At 42.8% G+C, this 20,188-nt stretch overlaps 1 protein-coding gene and 1 pseudogene across 1 annotated transcript in view; one reads left to right on the top strand and one right to left on the bottom strand.

Annotated features, from left to right (window-relative positions):
* Positions 1-584: 584 nt before the first annotated feature.
* The window catches only part of CLSPN (claspin), a 32,832-nt gene continuing 13,228 nt past the window's right edge, over positions 585-20,188 (bottom strand). Inside the window, exons 9-25 of the mRNA XM_035019122.1 lie at positions 19,648-19,839; positions 16,943-17,193; positions 15,579-15,757; positions 15,188-15,252; positions 14,394-14,593; positions 13,909-14,063; positions 12,802-13,028; positions 12,157-12,268; positions 7,129-7,204; positions 6,808-6,911; positions 4,363-4,527; positions 4,149-4,270; positions 3,776-3,903; positions 3,347-3,449; positions 2,686-2,768; positions 2,262-2,423; positions 585-1,973 (exon numbers count right to left, since the gene is read on the bottom strand). Of these exons, the coding sequence (XP_034875013.1) occupies positions 1,863-1,973; positions 2,262-2,423; positions 2,686-2,768; positions 3,347-3,449; positions 3,776-3,903; positions 4,149-4,270; positions 4,363-4,527; positions 6,808-6,911; positions 7,129-7,204; positions 12,157-12,268; positions 12,802-13,028; positions 13,909-14,063; positions 14,394-14,593; positions 15,188-15,252; positions 15,579-15,757; positions 16,943-17,193; positions 19,648-19,839 (2,435 nt within the window). The 3' untranslated portion in view covers positions 585-1,862. The remainder of the gene's footprint in view (positions 1,974-2,261; positions 2,424-2,685; positions 2,769-3,346; positions 3,450-3,775; positions 3,904-4,148; positions 4,271-4,362; positions 4,528-6,807; positions 6,912-7,128; positions 7,205-12,156; positions 12,269-12,801; positions 13,029-13,908; positions 14,064-14,393; positions 14,594-15,187; positions 15,253-15,578; positions 15,758-16,942; positions 17,194-19,647; positions 19,840-20,188) is intronic.
* LOC118019698 lies at positions 7,447-7,947 on the top strand (annotated as a pseudogene).

The raw sequence follows: 20,188 nt of genomic DNA, 5'->3' as shown, positions 1-20,188 counted from the left end.
TCGAGGCTTAGCTTGCCCTGTGACAGCTATGCCCACATGGGGAAAAAGTGACCCAGAGCTGAAGACCCAACTTCACTTTCTCCAGTGCTTTCTTTCCAGAGCCTAGGACAGAAACCATTGGCTCCCTGGATCTTTCACACTGCTTTTCTTATCCTCAGTGGTCAATGCCAACCCTCTTCTTCTGTCCCCCCAAAAAGGGTCTGGGAAAGCAAAAGGAGAGAAATATCTCGCCCTCCTTCCCAGCTCTCTTCTGCATGGCAAAGGCTGCCTGTCTAGGGCCCTGGTTAGAGGGCTCAGAGGAAGGGGCATTAGCCCTCACCGTGGACCCAAGGCTGCAAATCAAAGAGCTATAACCACAGACACCATTTATGTAAACTTTCCTCACCTGCACTGAACCCAAACCACATGGGGAGTTAATGTGATTCACCGGAGTGGAGAGGCCAGGGAGGGACAACTGTAGCAGCCTTTCTCTCTAGACCCAGGGGGGCTTCCTTAGGAGACAGGTCGCCTGAAAACAATGCTCCTGAACATTAGACAGGTACTGACCTAAGAATGAGGACCCAATCTGGATGGCAAACCCTGCCTTCAGGCACTGAGATTTATTGAAACACTACATACATATTAAAACATCTTTATATACATTTTCCCCATTACAAGATTACAAATATACAAATTCAAAGTCAGCATCTTGTGTATTAGAAACAACTGTAGAAAACCTACACCCTAACTCCAGCAATTAAATTGGTGTTCCCCATCTGCCCATCACAAACTGGCACAATTCATCCAATTTGTCAAGTCCAGTTCCTGACAGTGAAACCACAGTATTCACATGGTATGTTTTTCCAAAGCAGCAGTGACACTCAGTTCTGGGGGGTGGGGGGGGAGGATCTGTCTAGAATTCTGAGAGCCTCATGATTGTTCAGGGAAAATTGGGAGTGGGGGGGCAATTCTCTTCAACAATATTTTGATTATAAACTCGATAGTGGTCTTCTCTCTAAATAAGCAATGAACTGTTGTCCTCTGGTCAGGGCAATGTAATAAATCCAGTTGAATGCAATAAATAATGGTTATATGTCTTTTTGTCAGGATGAGAAGGGAGGTCCTTGAGCAACTTTGTTTCACATTGAGAATTTAATCCCAGGAGAGAGCTCTTTCTGCCCCATCGGATATATAATGTGGAAGACACCGGGTGTATATAACCCTTAATCTTCATCCTCGTAGTCCAGAAAATTAGGGCAAACATCTTTCTGACTTGGGTACTGATTTGAGTCCTTACTATAGGGGAAGCAAATGTTAATCGGCAAATTGAGGCTGCCTCGGGAAGAGGAATACAGGAAAATGGAAGGAGCGAGACAAATATAACGGCCCATCTGTTGGTTCCGAGGTCCTCCAAGAAGGCTCTTTCACGAGTCCAGGTGACTGTGGGGCACATCTTAGGGTGTGAAGGATTCCCACTGGCATCGACATCGGCATTCCCTGTTTTCTGGAATTTTCCGTAATGCCACACTTTTCCATCCTCCTCCTCCAACCACCCCTTTCACAAAGAGCTATCAAACCAGGAGGCTGCTAGGATAAAATGTCAAATGTATAATGGAGGAAGTGAGCCTTCACCCAAGCATCCATGAATTAATGTAAACACTGCAGAATTAAGATTAGTGGCCAACCCAGGAAATAATACTAGGAAAGGAAAAAGACGTCCAGAGCGATGCAGTGGAAAGAACTGAAATCTCTGTCCATAATCTTAATGCACTGATTATAAAGGGGAGCAGAGGGAGGTCATCCATGTGAGCATCAGTTCCAATCTTCAACGCCAGAACCTTCTCAAAGCAGTCTCAGCATAAGTGCCAGCACCCTTGATGATATTAGCTTTCCAAGTATCTGAAGATGCTTTGCTTCAATCCTGAAGTGCTATCATCTGTTTTGAGGCGCTTGGGTGAAGGGGATGTCATTAAAGATGGAGCCCTTCTCCTTACCTAGAGAGCAGAGAAAGAGTCAGGACCAGCTCAAGACCCTCATACAAGTACTTACCTTCCATTAGCTCTTAAGAACACATAGTTAAATCATGGATATTTAGGAAAAAGAGAAATATAATCTTTCCAGGAAAGTTTCAAAGCTGATTACCTACTGGAGGTACTTCATTGGGGAGTGCAAGATTAACACCCCAGCATAAGCCTTTAAGCCAGAAATATCTATATTTTTTTATTTAAAAATCAATCAATCTTGCCCTGGAGAGCCACCAAATCAGTTCTCAAATTCCCTACCTGAGGCTTAGATGATTCCTTCGCTGCCTCAGCCTTAACAGGAGAAAGTGTATGGAAGACAAAGTTTCTTAAATTTCGGGGTGCACTGGGGTTCAGGTCAGAGAGGGCAGCCAGTTTCTGAAGCACAGCTTTGGGCTGGTTTAGCAGTGAGCCTGTCTTCAGCTGAAGAGAGAAGAATCGGTTGGCATCAGATCCCACGTGCCAAGGGAAGAATGAGAAGTCAGTCCCACCCTGCCTCCCCAGGTCTTGCGGGGACATATTCCTACCCCACTCAAGTAAAAAAGAAAGAGCAGAATCTTTTGACAGCTGCTTTCATTTCCTGCAGCCACCTCCCTCCGCTAATGACAGAGTACTCCCTTAGCCTGACCTGGGCCTAGAGAGCCTTGCAGATCGTGACATCAGCCTAACCAAGTCCCCAGCCAACCTGGTGGGCACTTTCCGGCCTGACGGCTTCAAAGGGACTTCTGAGTAAAGACTTTGGTTCTTGAGTAACCACAGCATGACTGGCTGAAAAGACAAGACAGAAAGGCTTATTCTGGGCAAAGCTGGGTAGAATTACCTTTAGATCTAAACAAGCTAAGAAGCCTGTAACTAAACGAATAAACTAAAGCTTGAAAACTCGGATTATTTTATAATGGTGACTTGAAACTATAGTAAGGAGCGGCAGGAAGAGAGACGACCAACTTGAACGTTGACAAATAGTTAACAGTAATAAGCAAAAACAAGCATGGTAAGAGTACAGAATAGTGTTTAAGAGCCTCATTCTGGAATTAGATATATCTAGGTTCAAAGTCTAGCTCTGACACAATCCTGGGCAACTAAATAAAGAAGCCAGAATTCCTACTCTGAGCTGCGTTAGAAGATAAAGTCAAACCAGCTACCTATACTCACAAGTACAGTGTCCACTGCCCAATAGGCTAAGATCCAAAAACACTGTCATTTCCCATCTTGGAGGACCCTCTTTAAGACAATGTTAGACACAGGACCATGCCTAAGCCGCAACAGTCCCTAAGGCTGCAGTCGCTTCCAAGGCTCCAGCACGAACAGTCCAGGGGGCTGGACCCGAAGGAGGGCCAAGAGCTCACCATTTTTCTGTAGTGCTTTGGCTGTAACTTTCTTGGCTAGCATCATAAACTGACTGTCTTCCCCAATGTCGTCTTCTTCAGCTGCAATTTTCCCCTGCTGTGCCTGAAAATAAAAATCAACATTAATGGAAGTCTACCGCGTCCCCAAATGGCATAGCCTGGATTGTGAAGCTAAGGTACCTGGGATATCATTTGCTTTCTTTTTTGCAACCTTTGTTGCTATAGACAAAAAAATTGATATTGGACAAACAAATACGAAGTGAACTGCTCATGATCATCTTCTCAAAGCACAAAAGAAAATTCAAGGATTAAAAGGAACAGCAATAAGTTGCCCAAGATTTTGAAACTAGCCTGACGAGTGAGGTGAGTGGGTCCTCTCCTCCTCATAAACTAGGAACAGAACAGAGGACGTTCTTACAGACTTCCTACCTGGTCCCGAAGCCACTGCTCTCGTTCAATTCGCTCCTTCCTCCAACGGGCTTCTGTCTCATCAAGCTGCTCTTCGATCTGATCATCATCAGAGTCTCTGTGGAACAAGTCCATCTGGGAAGCATCATCTAAAGCAAAGAGTCAAGGCTATCAGCATTCCGCAGTCTCCTGGGAGAAGGTGCCCAGACAGACACACAGAACTCATCGCTCATCATACACCGACACAAGCTTTCCCCACTCACTAACACCAAGTCACGGTTACAGCCAGGTCCTCCTCAACAGCCTGCTGCGGCTTTGATTTCCACTTGCTGTCTTAAACTGGACAAACACGGATGCTGTACCATTTTGTTTCCAAAAGCAATGACCAAGATACCTATGTTTTTCCATCGGAATTTCCTTATTCGGCCAGGACCGTCACTGTGTAGATCCCCATCAGCAAGGTACCTCTCTTGGTATAAACGTAGCTCTCGCTTATCATCATCCAACATCGTTTTCCTGCAGGGAAAGTACAGCATTCAAAACCGGGACCACTCTGGCTGGTCATAAAAACACCCCATTACGCAGAAGGGGCCTGTTGGGATACTGACATGTGTATTTTCTTGATTTGATTCTGCAGCTCCTCGTCAGAAGGAAGTACTTCATCAATTTCGTCCTGTTCATATTCGTCAAGCTCTTCCCCATCATACTCATCTTCACTTCCCACATCACTCCCCGACACCTCTGCCTCATCCTCCAGGTATTTCTTCAATCTCCTAGAAAAGAATTGTAAAGATTAGAATTGCAACAATGAATACAAACATACAGACTATGGATGCAGTGAGAAAAGCAGAACATAGAGCCACTTAAATTTTAATAATATATTTTGAAGATATTTAAAGTCTATCATTTAATACACACTGTATGCCAATAACTGTCCTTTCCAGGCATTGTGGCATTATCTCAGGGGGGAAGACTATTATTCCCTTCAATTTACAGTTGAATGAAATGAGTAAGAGTAAATAGAGATGAAAGAGAGTAAATAAATTACCCAAAGTCACACAACTAGGAGGTAGCAGAGCCTAGATTCTTTAAAGCCAGAATCCCAATCTCCTCTATACATTTGGGACATACCTGCTGGCAGGTTCAGATTATTCTGTTCTGTATTTAAGCTCACCAGTGTTGGGAGACAGATTAGAGATGGTATGGTATAAAGACATAATAGATTGGGATCCCTTACAGCCACCAGATCTCGACCCCTAAGTTAGAGGCATGACTGAGGCTCAGAGTTACTGATAAGTAAAACCACTACTAGTTTTTGTGACCTCAGTTCCTACTAAGAACAAATCTGCTGTCACTTTGGGCTCAAAGTCCTGTCATCTCTGGTCATGAGTGGTAGAAGTTTGATGGCTATCTGAAGGCTGATTTTTATCAAAGACTCATGTTATTTTTTTTAAAGATTTTATTTATTTATTTGACAGAGAGAGAGAGAGAGATCTCACAAGCAGGGGGAGCCGGAGACGGAGAAGCAGGCTCCCTGCTGAGCAGGAAACAGATGCGGGGCTCGATCCCAGGACCCTGAGATCATGACCTGAGCTGAAGGCAGACACTTAACCGACTGAGCCACCTCAGCACCCCAGACTTACGTTATTCTTTTAAAGCTGAGTTCCTCTAAATCCTAGGGTTCCTGAGGAATTACTTCGGAGGGCTACTAGCCACTGAGTTCTCTAATCGTCCCATTAGCCCCTTTGGAGCAGTTCAACTTTTAGCTGTCATTCTTTCTAAGATTTCATTTGGACAAAAGACTTTGCAGTTAAATAAGGTTTAAGAACCACTTCTTTAGAAAAATCTATAGAGGGGCGCCTGGGTGGCTCAGTCGTTAAGCGTCTGCCTTCGGCTCAGGTCATGATCCCAGGGTCCTGGGATCGAGCCCTGCATCGGGCTCCCTGCTCGGTGGGAAGCCTGCTTCTCCCTCTCCCACTTCCCCTGCTTGTGTTCCCTCTCTCGCTGTATCTCTCTCTCTGTCAAATAAATAAAATCTAAAAAAAAAAAGGTTTAAAGAAAAATCTATAGATGACCCAAAGCTGTAGGAGATAGTTAATCTGAAAAATGACAAATTAGAACCCTAAACTTGATCTTAATAGAATGGAATGATGGGCTAGAGACAATAATATAAAGCTAGTAGGGATCAATATGATATCCAAATGTTAATTCCGAAAGTCATCCGCGTAAAATATAATATTGAATACCTATTAAAATGGTATTTATAAAACTTTTAACATCACAGGAAAATGCTTATGGATATCCTAAGTGAGAAAAAAGCAAGATGCAAAAGTGTACATACAAAAAACCCCAAACAAACCTGCACAGATCTCAACTATATGAAAATATATGCATAAAAATGGTTATGGAGCAATCTACCATCCACACATTCATTAAATACTTGGATGGTGAACACAGATGATTTTTATTTGTAGCTTTCTGTCTTCTTTTAAATATTCTAAAATAAATGGTTTACTTTCATGAGCAGAAAAATGAAACATTAAAAAAAAAATGAACGGGAGGTCATATGCCCAACACTAGGATGAGGAAAACCTGAAATGACAGTAATTCATAGGAAAAAAGACCCTACTCCTAGACAAGGAATTTTTGTTGTCTACTAAATCCTCAGGATCTATAGTGACTCAGCTCTTATGATCTTTGGTTACTTTACAAGTAGTGTGCGTCCAGATCATGGTTGTACCGCTACCCACAGTGGGAGTCAGACCACACCTGAGGATAAAGAGAATATCTAGGACGTGAGGAGTCGGGAAGCAACATCATGTGAGAAACAGCTGAAGGAACTAGAGATATTTAGTACAGAACTCACTTAAGGGAGTACATAACCATCTTTGAAGACTCAAGAGATATCATGTGAATGGGGTTTATTTAATCTGTGTTGACCAGGTCTGTTAACAGCAACAGACCCAGCAGACTTAGGTAAAACGGTAGCAAGCTACAACTCAACCATTAGGAGAACTTTCTCTAGCAATGGAAGGAATGGACATAACACCTACATTTGCCTTTTCAACCTCTCAGACTGCTTCAGGACCTCTTCCTCATCATCATCTTCATGGTCTTCCAGGGCCAGATCTTCATTAGCAGAGTTACTGTGTTCATCCTGAAAAATCAGAGTATCACACATAAGAGTTAAGCAGAATAGAACGTGTCCTCAACTAAAACAGGAATAAACTTCTGCCCAAACATCTCATTCTAGGAAATGGCTTCGGATGACATGCCAAACTTAGAATTCTCAACAACTCAGACTAGGAAAAAGACAGATAGCAGCAGCAACACCTGGAGTTCAGTTAGGATTACTCTGTTCCCTTCAAACTCACCTCATCACTATCAAACTCATTATCATTTGGGATAAGCCGAAAGTCTCCAAATTCCTCCTCTTCACCTTCTTCTTCCCTAAAGTGCAAATCAAGAAACCAATAAATAGGTTGTTGAAAGCAAACTACAAGGATTCAGCCAACTTAGGAATTGAAAATATTTTATTGGCACCAACAATCTCTTTAAGAAACAGGAAACAAGATACCTTGCCTTTAAAAAAAAAATTTGTGATAAAATACACATAACATAAGGCACCGCATCTCAGCTGGCCCGCCCAAGACACCCTGAGCACCAATCCTATTCCCCCTCGCGGCCCCATTTCCAATCCAACAAGATAAAAGAAACTATCATGAACCAGGAGAAACTCGCCAAACTGCAAGCACAAGTGCGCATTGGTGGGAAAGGAACTGCTCGTCCAAAGAAGGTGGTTCATAGAACGGCTACAGCAGATGATAAAAAACTTCAGTTCTCCTTAAAGAAGTTAGGGGTAAACAGTATCTCTGGTATTGAAGAAGTGACTATGTTCACAAACCAAGGAACAGTGATGCACTCTAACAACCCCAAAGTTCAGACGTCGCTAGCAGCGAACTTTCACCATCACAGCCCAGGCTGAGACAAAGCAGCTGACAGAAATGCTACCCAGGATCTTAAACCAACTTGGTGCAGACAGTCTGACTAGTTGAAGAAGACTGGCTGAAGCTCTGCCCACACAATCTGTGGATGGAAAAGCACTACTTGCTACCAGAGAGGAGGAGGATGATGATGAAGTTCCAGATCTTGTGGAGAATTTTGATGAAGCTTCCAAGAATGAAGCAAACTGAATGGAGTCAACTTCTAAAGAAGTTGAAGTTACTGGGAGCTGCTATTTTATATGACTGCTTTTTAAAATTTTGTTCATGGATCTGATAAAATCTAGAGCTCTAATATTTTTAAGCCCAAGCCCCTTGGACACTGCAGCTCTTTTCAGGTTTTGCTTATACACAATTCATTCTCTGCAGCTAATTAAGCTGAAGAAGCCTGGGAATAAAGTTTGAAACAAGGTAATAAAGTTCTTTGCCTAGGAAACAAACAAACAAAATACACATAACATAAGCACAATGCTCAGCGCAGAGCCCGAAGCGGGATTTGATCTCAAGACCCTAAGACCATGACCTGAGCCGAAATCAAGAGTCAGACGCTTAACTGACTGAGCCACCCAAATGCCCCAAAACTCTGTATCCTTTAAACAACAGTTCCCCACTCTTCCCTCCCCTCAGCTCCTGGCAACTACCCTTCTACTTTCTGTCTCTATGAATTTGACTACTCTCAGTACCTCATCTAAGTGGAATCCTACAGTGTTTGTATTTTGGGACTGGCTTATTTCACCTAGCATAATGTCCTCAAGGTTCATTCATGTTGTCACATGTGTCAGAATTTCCTTCCTTTTTAAGGATGACTAATCCATTTTGTGTGTGTGTGTGTGTCTACCACATTTTGTTTCTCCACTTGGGATGCTTCCATTTTTTTTTTTAAAGATTTTATTTCTTTATTTCACAGAGAGGCACAGCGAGAGGGAACACAAGCAGGGGGAGTGGGAGAGGGAGAAGCAGGCCTCCCGCCAAGCAGGGAGCCCAAAGCGGGGCTCGATCCCAGGACCCCGGGACCATGACCTGAGCTGAAGGCAGACGCTTAACGACTGAGCCACCCAGGCACCCCGGGATGCTTCCACTTTTTGATCATTATGAATAATGCTATGATGAACATGGGTATACAAATATCTGAGACCCTGTTTTCACTTCTTTTGTGAATATACTTGAAAGTGGAATTGCTGGATCATATTCTATTTTTAATTTTTTGAGACACTGCCATTCTGATTTCCACAGAAGCTTCAACAGTTTACATTCCCACCAGCAGTGGATAAGGGTTCCAATTTCTCCATATCCTCACAAACACTTGTTATTTTGTGGTTTTTTAAATAGTAGCCATCCTAATGGGTGTGAGATAGTATCTTATTGTGGTTTTGATTTGCATTTCTCTAATCATTAGTGTTGAACACTTTCATGTGCTTATTCTTGCCTTTTTATTCTTTTTTTTTTTTAAGATTTTATTTATTTTTGACAGAGAGAGAGTGTACAAGCAGGGGAAGCAGCAGGCAGAGGGAGAGGAAGAAGCAGGCTTCCCGCGGAGCAGGGAGCCCGATGCAGGGCTTGATCCCAGGACCCCAGGACCATGACCTGAGCTGAAGGCAGATGCCTAACGACTGAGCCACCCAGGCGCCCCTTGCCTTTTTATTCTTAATAATTATGAACATTTAGGGGTGCCTGGGTGGCTCAGTCGTTAAGCGTCTGCCTTCGGCTCAGGTCATGATCCCAGGGTCCTGGGATCGAGCCCCGCATTAGGCTCCCTGCTCGTCGGGAAGCCTGCTTCTCCCTCTCCCACTCCCCCTGCTTATGTTCCCTCTCTCGCTGTCTCTCTCTGTCAAATAAATAAATAAAATCTTAAAAAAAAAAAAAAATTATGAACATTTATTAAGCACCAAGAGTATACTGCAATGGTTGCTATGTAAAAACACAATTAACAACATAGTGTCCCTGCCATCGAGTTTACAATCTAAAATGAAATACAACAAGAATGCTGTAAGCCTACCTCAAAATTTCCTTAACTTAGAAAGTGGCTATTTTGGCAAGTAAATGAGGCAAAATGGCCTATCATTTTAGGTACAATGTTAATAGGCTTTGAACATGATCCAAAGAATGTTTTACTTGTACCCAGACATTTCCCCCAATTACAGTAGGCTTGGTAAGAAAAAGAGCACTTAGAAATTGGGTAAGAACAATGAATTATTTCAAATTGCCTTGTCGGACTTTAAACAGAGAAATGCTTACTAGCCTGAGTTTTTCCACAGCTAGGGAAAACCCCATGACAAATATCATGAACTCAATCAAGCCTATCTTCTATTCCACTTGCAACTTTTCGACTTCCTCCTCCTTTCCCACAGGTAAGGGCTCCAGTGACGCCCCTAGCAGGGAAGAAAGTACTGTATCTAGACAAAATATCCTAAAGTTGTAGAGGGTTACCAAATTGAACTTCCAGGAAATATTAATTCCTATTTTAAAAGAGGAGTGAGAAAAGACAGCAGTGCGCATCTGGCTGCAGGAGAGGCCTGGGTATGTAAGATATGTAAACAAAGCAGCTGAGCTCAGTTCATGCATCTTCAAAGTGATTAAGAATATGGGTAAATAGTTGCTTTTCTGTCCCTTATTTCTGGTGTAGGGGGATTTGACAATTTAGCGTCAAGATCCCAAATTGCAAAGCCTGTACTTTTGCCTATATCCATAGTATAATATTTAATAAATACTTCCAAAGTTTTCCTTGCTGGTCACATATTAGCTGACATAGGCACACTGAAGGGATTTTGATTCTTACTGTCAAATGCAAAGACTGTTTTAAACATCTGAGTACATATAGTCTTAAACTATATATTGATTATTTTCTTTTTTTATTTAAAAGATTTTATTTATTTATTTGGGTCAGAGAGAGAGAGAGAGAGAGCAAGAGCACAAGCAGGGGGAGCGGCAGGCAGAGGGAGAAGCAGACTCCCCGCGGAGCAGGGAGCCTGATGTGGGGCTCGATCCCACCTGGGATCATGACCTGAGCTGAAGGCAGATGCTTAACCAACTGAGCCACCCAGGTGTCCCTATACTGATTATTTTCAATCACTGATAATTCTTTGAATTTTTAGTGTTCTCTAAAAGAACACTAAATAGTAATTGGTTATAAGTTATCTGAAAAATGAAATAGAATTTAATTTACTCTGTAAAGTGCATGCACAAACTTTTAAAAAAATACATGCATACAAATATTTTAATTTGCCTTTTTTTTTTTTAAAGAGAAATGTTGTGTTTAATGGTAAAGCTTAGCACACTTTTAACAGCAGCCATGGCCTGAAGTCGAAGCAGCAGGGACAGGTAGGCGACCCCCGCGGAGTCTCACATGGTGAAGAGAATGAGGAAGGTGACCATCCCACAGAAGAGCCCTCTGTCCTCAGACAGGGGAAGGCCCAGAATGGCACAGGAGAAGAGCTGCTGCTTGACAGACGGGTTCCTGGCACAGCCAATGATGAAGCTGCAAACACTGTTCCAGAGCCAGCCCCTGAACCAACCACACTAACTGTGGTAGCCCCAGCACCAATAATCGTGGCTGCTGGAGTGCCTGGGTGGCTTGGTCAGTTAAGCGTCTGCCTTTGGCTCAGGTCATGATCTCAGAGTCCTGTGATCGAGTCGCGCATCGGGCTCCCTGCTCATCGGGGAGCCTGCTTCTCCCTCTCCCCCACCTCCCTGCTTATTCTCTCTCTTTCAAATAAATAAATAAAAATCCTTTAAACAAACAAATAAACATGGCTGCCGCAGCAACATCCCAGGAGAGAACACTGGTCTGGAACTCCGTCAGGCCCCCTGGAGCAGGGAGCTGCTGTAGGAGGGCTGCTTGGATGGGATCCTGGCCTACTCAAGGAGGCAGACACAGGCCTGACTGGAGCCTTGGTACAATAGCGGATCAGAGCCAGAGGAATGAGCAGTGCCTGGTGCTCTGCACTGTCTGCCTCCCAGCTTTAGCTCTAGGTTTCTATTCTTGCCGTTTTTGTTTTGTTTTGTTTTAAAGATTTTATTTATTTATTTGAGAGAGAAAAAGCACAAATGGGGGGAGGGGCAAAGGGAGAGAAAGAAGCAGACTCCATGCTGAGCATGGAGCCCAACTCGGGGCCTGACACCGGGCTCAATCCCAGGACCCTGAGATCATGACCTGAGCCCAAGTCAGACGTTTAACCGACTGAGTCACCCAGGCGCTCCATATTCTTGCTTGCTTTCTTTAACCCTGTTCTCCACGAACCAAAGGAAATCACTGTAATTTCCTTACTTTGCAAACGAGACTCAAACGTACTGCAAGACTCTCAGACAGGATAGGAAGCCCCTAAGATGGTTCCTTATTGCTGACCTCAGGATTTTATCAGAAGACTGGGCCTTCCTACATTCCCTCCAATCACTGAGACTCACCTGTCTGTGGGGAAAGAACCTGAGCAAAGAGCAAGTGCTTCTTCCATCGGATCCCCCAAGCTGCTCTCCTTCTCCTGCTTATTTAACTCTGATGGAGTCAGAGTAGAGGCATCTATATTACAACAAAGAAAAAGATTTGTCACCAAGAAATAACAGCTTTGTCCTCTTTCCCCAGCTCAATACAGTTCTAAGGTAAGCTTGCCAAAAAGATCCATTCATTCAACAAATCCTTATTTGGTGCTTACTATGTGCCAGGGACAAGGGATACGGTAGTGAACAAAACAAAAATCCCAGCTCACATAGAGCTGACATTCTAGCATCGGGGAGAATGGAACACGCAAGTGGAAACAAGTAGGCATTAATATGAAATTAACTGTCCTCTAACACTCTTCTAAGCTTTGCACGCATATTAACCATAAATGAGAAATCGCATGGCAAAAGCTGAAGCTTAAGTTGACGTTTTACCACCTTAAGGAAGTCAGGGCTCCAAATGTCAGGAAGCTAAGAATTCAGCCTATACACAAGAATCCAGCACAGCCCTGTTTTCTGCGAACTTTTCACCCACGGGTAACAGGCTTCTTTTCAAAGACACTGACTTAAGATATTTGGCTGTGGTGAGCCCGATTTTCTCTGTTGGCTATTTACCTTGAGAAGTGAATTTTCCTGAACAAAGATTCAGAAGTTCCTCCAGGTTCTCTTTCTTGTCATTCTTCCTGGGCTGAGTTTTTTCAGTTTGAGATGTGAACTTTCCGGTACACAGATCCAATAGTTCATCCATGTTAGCGTCCATGGCATTCTCATCCATACTGGCCAATGGCAAGCCAGGCTGCAAAGCCTGGTACTGATTCCTGTGGTTTCTAACATTTAAGAACCTACAAACACAATGAAGAATATAAGAAATTCTCTAGGGGTAAAAACAAAGTAGTAGGTAAAAAAATCTAAAGAGGATTTTTTTTTTTAAGAAGGGGGGAGGGGCAGAGGGAGAGAGAAAGAGTCTTAGGCAGGCTCCATGCCCGGCCTGGAGCCCAAGGCAGGGCTTGATCTCACGACCCTGAGATCATGACCTGAGCCAAAATCAAGAGTAGGACGTTTAACCGACTGAGCCACCCAGGCGTCCCATGGGGAAAAAAAATTGGATGTTTCTAAAACCTAACTTAAAAGCTGAATCCCAGGGGTGCCTGGGTGGCTCAGTTGGTTAAGCATCTGCCTTCGGCTCAGGTTATGATCTCAGGGTCCTGGGATCGAGCCACATGTAGGGCTCCTTGCTTGGCAGGGAGTCTGCTTCTCCCCCTCTCTGTGCCCCTCCCCATCGCTCATGTTCTCTCTCTCAAATAAATAAATAAAATCTTAAAAAAAAAAAAAAATGCTGAATTCCAAACCAAAAGACTGTAGCCTTGTGATAATCTAAAGAGGGAGGGAGTTTAATAAAAGAATAAATGCTATTTGAAAGGTAAAGGGGTAAAGGATAATTTTTGGTTCCAGTGCCAGAGTAGAACTTGGTGTTATGTCCACGTAATGTGCCACGGATCTGTAAAGCAGAGATCGAAGGATCAGAATGCCAGCAAGGACTATTTACGTTTTATTTTCTGGAGGGCCTTTGTTCAAACTTGCAGAATGTAATACTAATGGTCTGTACACCTTCTCTTTCTCAGAAGAGAAAGCACAGATGGAGCAACAGAAGCTCACTTTATTTTTAAACAAATTAAGCAGTACCCAGCACCATCCCACCCACAGAAACATAAAACTACCTACCCATCTGCATCCAACAGTTGGCTCTGAGTGTCATCTTCTAAACAAAACTGGAAGTCTCCGGCTCCTAGGAAAAGTGTCTTAGGCTCTGGGGAGGCGTTATACAGATCCTGGGAATCCTCGATGGGAAGTGAAGGCTCAGACAGCTTTCCTGAACTCTGGCACCAAAACAAAACCAAACAAAAACAAAACATTTTATAATTGTCATTCACTGTCATGACAACAACAGAAGTTGCTATTTGCAGGATTTTATCTACTCTCAGGCAATTGCAATTGAGGAGGACAATGCATAGCCAAGAGAGGAATAAAGAAAAACATTTTCAGGAAAGTAAGAACACTGGATGAGGCTTGTTTTTAATACACAAAGGGGGTGGTTTCTTTAAAGTGAACATACATAATGTGGTGGGAGTTGGTTGGCTTGGACACACTTAATTTAGCAGTGTGGGAAGTAAAAGGGGGAGGAGATTAGAAAACAATTACCATCTTACCTTAGAAGCTGAGCTGACCAAACTGGCTCGAAATAGCCCAGGGGAAGGAGATCTGAATCCTCCTGCTGTAGGGAAAAAACTGGTCCCACGGCCTGTCTGTCTATTGCAAGGCTGATAGGATGGAATCGTGGAGCCAATCAGCTCAAAGCTGCTATTGTGGCTGCTCTCCTTTGTTAGCAATGAGCATGAATCATCTTCATCTAAGGAAAGAGAAATAACTTCTAAGTACATGATTCCAGAAATAAGGTGGATCTGTTTAGGACAAAGAATTGAGAATGAAACTGTCAGGTAACATTCATAGGCAAACCTCTCAAGTTATATGTTCTAAAACATGAAGTTGAAGGTAAATTATAGTACTAACTAGCATTATACCATCGAGGTTTATCACTGAGCTAAGTGACACCTGAAAGTTCCCATCTTTCTCTCACCCTGCCTAACGCCTATGATCACTCTCCCCATTATCCACTCACATATACATCTTCCTTTCATCTACATATGACAGAAATGTTTCACGGTTCACTTAATCAACACACACTACTAAGGACCTATTATATGTCCATGGTCAACTGTAAGGAAACTGAATGTAAGTTTTCAAAAACAGAACCAAGAAAAATCTTCTAATTCGTAAATTCCTTTCAGAAGAATTTTCTAACTCATAGATTCCTTTCATTGCCACAGGGGAGACTGAGAAAAGTCTACTAGAGTTCAAAAAAATGGAATCTTATGGAATTGTAGTCCTGAAGTACCAAAGTTAGAGGAGCTAAGAAAAGTTCTGTGTAGGAGTTACTACTTACCCAGTTTGCTAGACCTTTTGCCTGAGATTTCATCTGTTTCTGATTTTTCTTCACTAGGAAAGTAACTACAAAACAAGAAGGTAAGTTGTTTTATCTGGTTCTGCTTTTTTTTTCTTTAAGACTTATTTTTTTGAGAGAGAGAGAGTCTGAACACACACAAATGAGGGGAGGGGCAGAGGGAGAAGAAGAGGGAAAGAATCCCAAGCAGACTCCCTGCTGAGCCTGGAGCCAGACACGGGGCTCCATCCCATGACCCATGAGATCACGACCCAAGCAGAAATCAAAAGTCGGACGCTTAACAGACCGAGCCACCCAGGAGCCCATGTTTCTGCTTCTTCTGAGAGGGGCAAACGCAAGGGAATCTTATCTTTCCCTAGAGAGAATTACTTACCCCATCTTGGAAGAGTGGTCCTTAAACAGAAGTAAGGTAGAATCGGATGACAGAGGTTTGGGGACAGAGAGAAGGCCAACTGACTTGCCAATGTTACTACTGCCGTCACTGTTGTCTTTCTCCATTTCTTTCTCGTCTTTGGTTTCCATTTCTTCACTACTGAGAAGGAATTCTGCAATCTTCACCAATCACACCGCCCCAGAACAAAAAATTTAAAAGCAAATATGCTGTTAGCCTGATATATGGCTGCTTGGTTACAGGTCACATCTTAGATCTGAAAAGGTAAACCTAAAGGAAGCTTGGTCTAACCGTTAGCAGCAACATAACTTTTCCTGACACTTCTAGAGCTCTTTTATACTTATTTTACCTTTTACCCTCCCCAACTTGCTACAAGATTGTGAAAGAAGACTGGATTATCATTTTATTGAGGCAGTGAGGGGTTAAATAATTAGCCTGAGACTGAGGGACAACTAGCAGCCTCAGACCAAAAACAGACTGTGACAGGCAGCCCAGTTCAGACATTCAGACTCCCTTCTTTCTTGACCCAGGGATAAATATGAGCCAACTCTCGCAGTGACTTCAGAGTTCCAACACGGGGGCTTTTCTTTTTCTTTTCTATTATTTATTATTTTGGTGGCTTTTTTCTTTTTCAAAATACCCAAAACCCTATCATCATCTATCTTACCTAGGCAGAAAACAATACTGTGGAACAAGAGTAAGAGGCCCTTTTACAATTACCCTCCTTAGCAAAGAAAGAAACTCAGGAAGATCTCAGCCTGCCTGAGAACTTATTCTAGACCTCCACCTGATCAAGGTTAAGACTACTGTTCATTCTGAATAGAGAAAACTACATACACAACAAAGATAAAAGCATCTAAGGGGGCGCCTGGGTGGCTCAGCTGGTTAAGCATCTGCCTTCGGCTCGGGTCATGATCCCAGGGTCCTGGGATCGAGCCCCACATTGGGCTCCCTGCTCGGCGGGAAGCCTGCTTCTCCCTCTCTCACTCCCCCTGCTTGTGTTCCCTCTCTCGCTGTGTCTCTGTGTGTCAAATAAATAAATAAAATCTTAAAAAAAAAAAAAAAAAGCATCTATGAATACAAAGCTGTTTCCATTTTAGTCATATATTTCAATAAGTAGATTAACAGGTAGAGGCCAAGCCTAGGGCCCCACGAACGGCCAGTAGCCAAAGTCACTGACGGAACTGAATGCACTAGGACTACGGTACCTCTGAGCTACTTACGTCATCTCTGCCCCTAAAATCTCTTACACGATTGAACATGCTTACTCTACTCTTATTCACATCTGATTTTCTCTTTCCCTTACCCATCCTGACCAGGTAACAAAATTAAATAGTTGTCAGAACCTCCTCATTGCCTTCTTCCTCCTCTTCTTGCTCTAAATCTCTCTCTTCCTCCTCTTCTTGCTCTAACTCTCCCTCTCCCTCCTCTTCTCCATCTTCCTCCGACTCATCCGTCATTTCTTCCTCCTCTTCCTCTTCTTCAAATCCATCTTCATTATCTAACTTAAATAATGCTTGGCGCTTTTGGCGTTCCTCAAGCCTACGGAGTTTCATCGCTTCCTGTAGTTTGGCTTTCAGCACCTGAAGCTTTTCACCTGAACAGAAATATGAAGAAATGCTGTAGACACAATGACCGACTACCTATTGCAATCATGGAAGCGTGCATTTCAGGCAACTCCAGAAATGTTCTAGTCACATCCCCAAAGGAAAATCAGAGACCTTAGTACTCCAGGCTTTTGTTATCTTAACAAATAAGGAGCAAAACTACATCTACTCACAGATTACATAGTCTTTTTTTTTTTTAAGATTTATTTATTTATTTGACAGAGAGAGACAGCGAGAGAGGAAACACAAGCAGGGGGAGTGGGAGAGTGAGAAGTAGGTTTCCCTCTGAGCAGGGAGCCCGACACGGGGCTCGATCCCAGGACGCTTAGATCATGACCTGAGCCGAAGGCAGACGTTCAACGACTGAGCCACCCAGGTGCTCCAACATTGATAATATTAAAGAATAAAAGAAACAACTCAAGAGTAAAATGGGCAAAGGGTATGTTCAAAGAAAAAATGAACATATGTGGTTAATAAACAAAAGTAATGCTTATTAACCTCATTTCTCTCTCTTTTTAAGATTTTATTTTTAAGTAATCTTACACCCGACATGGGGCTCGAACTCATAACCCCAAGATTAAGAGTCACATGCTCCACTGACTGAGCCAGTCAGGCACCCCTCACCTCATTTGTAATTAAAGAGATACAAATCAAAATAAGAGATACCATTTTTGACATATTGGCAAAAATTAGAAGGGTTGATAGTATCTCTTATGAACAAGAAGAAACAGGAACTCTTACAAACTGTGATTCAGCGTGTAAATTTGTACAACTATTTTAAAGGACAATGGGATGATATATATCAAAATTTGACTCAATGATTCCACTGTAAGGAATTCTGCATCCAGGGGCTCCTGGGTGGCTCAGTCAGTTAACTGACTGCCTTCAGCTCAGGTCATGATCCCAGCATCCTGGGATCAAGCCGCACATCAGGCTCCCAGCTCAGCGGAGAGCCTGCTTCTCCCTCTCCCTCTGCTGTTCCCCTGCTTGTGTGCTCTTTCTCTCCCTCTCTGTCAAATAAATAAATAAAATGTTTAAAGGAAAAAAAGAAAGGAATTCTACATCCAGATACACCAACATATACCTGATACGGGGGTGCAACATGAGATGCCAAAAACTGGAATAAACAAGATGTCCATTAACAGGAGTATGGTTAAACAAATCATGTTACAGTCACACAATGGAATATTATGCAGCTGGTAAAAAAAACCTCAAGAACAATATAATGTGTATCTGAGCTCTGAAGTTAGGAGGTCTGGATTAGGCTGCTGGTTCTACTACTCACAGGCTGTGTAAACTTGAGCAAGTTGTTTAAATGCTTTGTATATCAGTTTCCTCATATATAAAATAAGGATACTGATGTTATCAGTATCCTTATATCCTATATCTAGGTACTAGGTAAAGTACCTAGAGCAGGGCCTGGCAGAGAGTGAGTATCCAATGTCTGTCTGTCCGTCTCTCTCTCTCACACATACATACACTCTGGTGTATGTATATGAATTTTCTTCCTAGGATACACAAGAAATTGTCAAGAGCTGTCTTTAGGAAGACTAATTTTCCATTTCATACATTTTCCACAGTGTCTTAATTTTTTTCTATGTGATATATTAATTGTACTTTCCAAGTGGAAGTGGGGACAACAGACATTGTTAAAACAAAAAAGTAGATTAGAAATCAGAATGCATGGTATGATCACATTATTGTTTGTTTCTAAAAACATATACATACAAGCATGCAAAGAGAGATTAAAAGGATACATAATAGGGATGCCTGGGTGACTCAGACGGTTAAGTGATGGACTCTTGATTTTGGCTCAGGTCATGATCTCAGGGTTGTGAGATCAAGCCCCGTGTGGGGCTCTGTGCTCAGCAGGATGTCTGCTTGAGATTCTCTCTCCCTCTCTCTCTCTCTGCCCCTCTCCCAGCTTGTGCCCATGCTCTCTCTCTAAAATAAATAAAATCTTTTTTTAAAAAAAGGATACACAATATAGTTATAGGTGTCTCTGATGGAGGATCGTAGAAGCTTTTTCTTTATTCTTTCTTTGTATTTCCTACAATGGATATTTATAGTTTTTTATTTTTTAAGTAATGTATTGATTTTTGAAGTTTTTTATGTATTTAAGTAATCTCTACACCCCATGGGGGACTCAAACTCACAACCCCAAGATCAAGAGTTGCATGCTCTTCCGACTGAGCCAGACAGGCACCTTTATTTATTGTTTTTTATAATAAGACAAAGACAATTGGAAATAAAGTCATCTTACCCACCCCACACATCTAAGCAATGCTCATGTGAATCATGCCACAGGTACTGCTATCCAATCTCCAAAGTGTCCAAGGAAAGAGATTCTAGAACTTTTTACTACAGGGTCTTCAGTAGCCATAAAGACCTGCCAGAGTGCAAAGTGTGAGGAATCAAACAAACAAAAACATGAATTCAAATACCTGGCTTTGTGTGGCTTGCTCCATCCAGCTTCTCAGCTGCCAAAGTCACAGGTACCACATCTGCCTTCAGCTCTTCCCTGCCATCAGTGTCCACGTCTTTCACTATGATGTTCACATTCACCTTCTGACCAGCCCTGGGCTTGACCGCTGGGTTGGCGTGCTTCCAGAAACGCTGTTTCAAGGCTTCCAGTTCTAGATCCAAAGACCAACCAGTGTGTCAGTTCGCCTTGCTTAAACTCTTTCCTTTAAGATTCCAGTTAAGAATCATAAGCTAAGTTTGTTTTTTTTTTTTTTTTTAAGATTTATTTATTTATTTATTTATTTGTCAGAGAGAGAGAGAGACAGAACACAAGCAGGGGGAGAGGCAGGCAGAGGGAGAAGCAGGCTCCCCGCCGAGCAGGGAGCCCGATGCGGGACTCGATCCCGGGACTCCAGGATCATGACCTGAGCCGAAGGCAGTCGCTTAACCGACCGAGCCACCCAGGCGTCCCATAAGCTAAGTTTTTAAGCTCAACAAAGTCGCAGCGGGAAAAAGAACACC

Source organism: Mirounga leonina, unplaced genomic scaffold (assembly GCF_011800145.1).
Source record: "Mirounga leonina isolate KUSES-001 unplaced genomic scaffold, KU_Mleo_1.0 Mir_173, whole genome shotgun sequence".
NCBI lineage: Eukaryota > Metazoa > Chordata > Mammalia > Carnivora > Phocidae > Mirounga > Mirounga leonina.
This window is presented reverse-complemented; position numbering and strand designations above follow the sequence as displayed.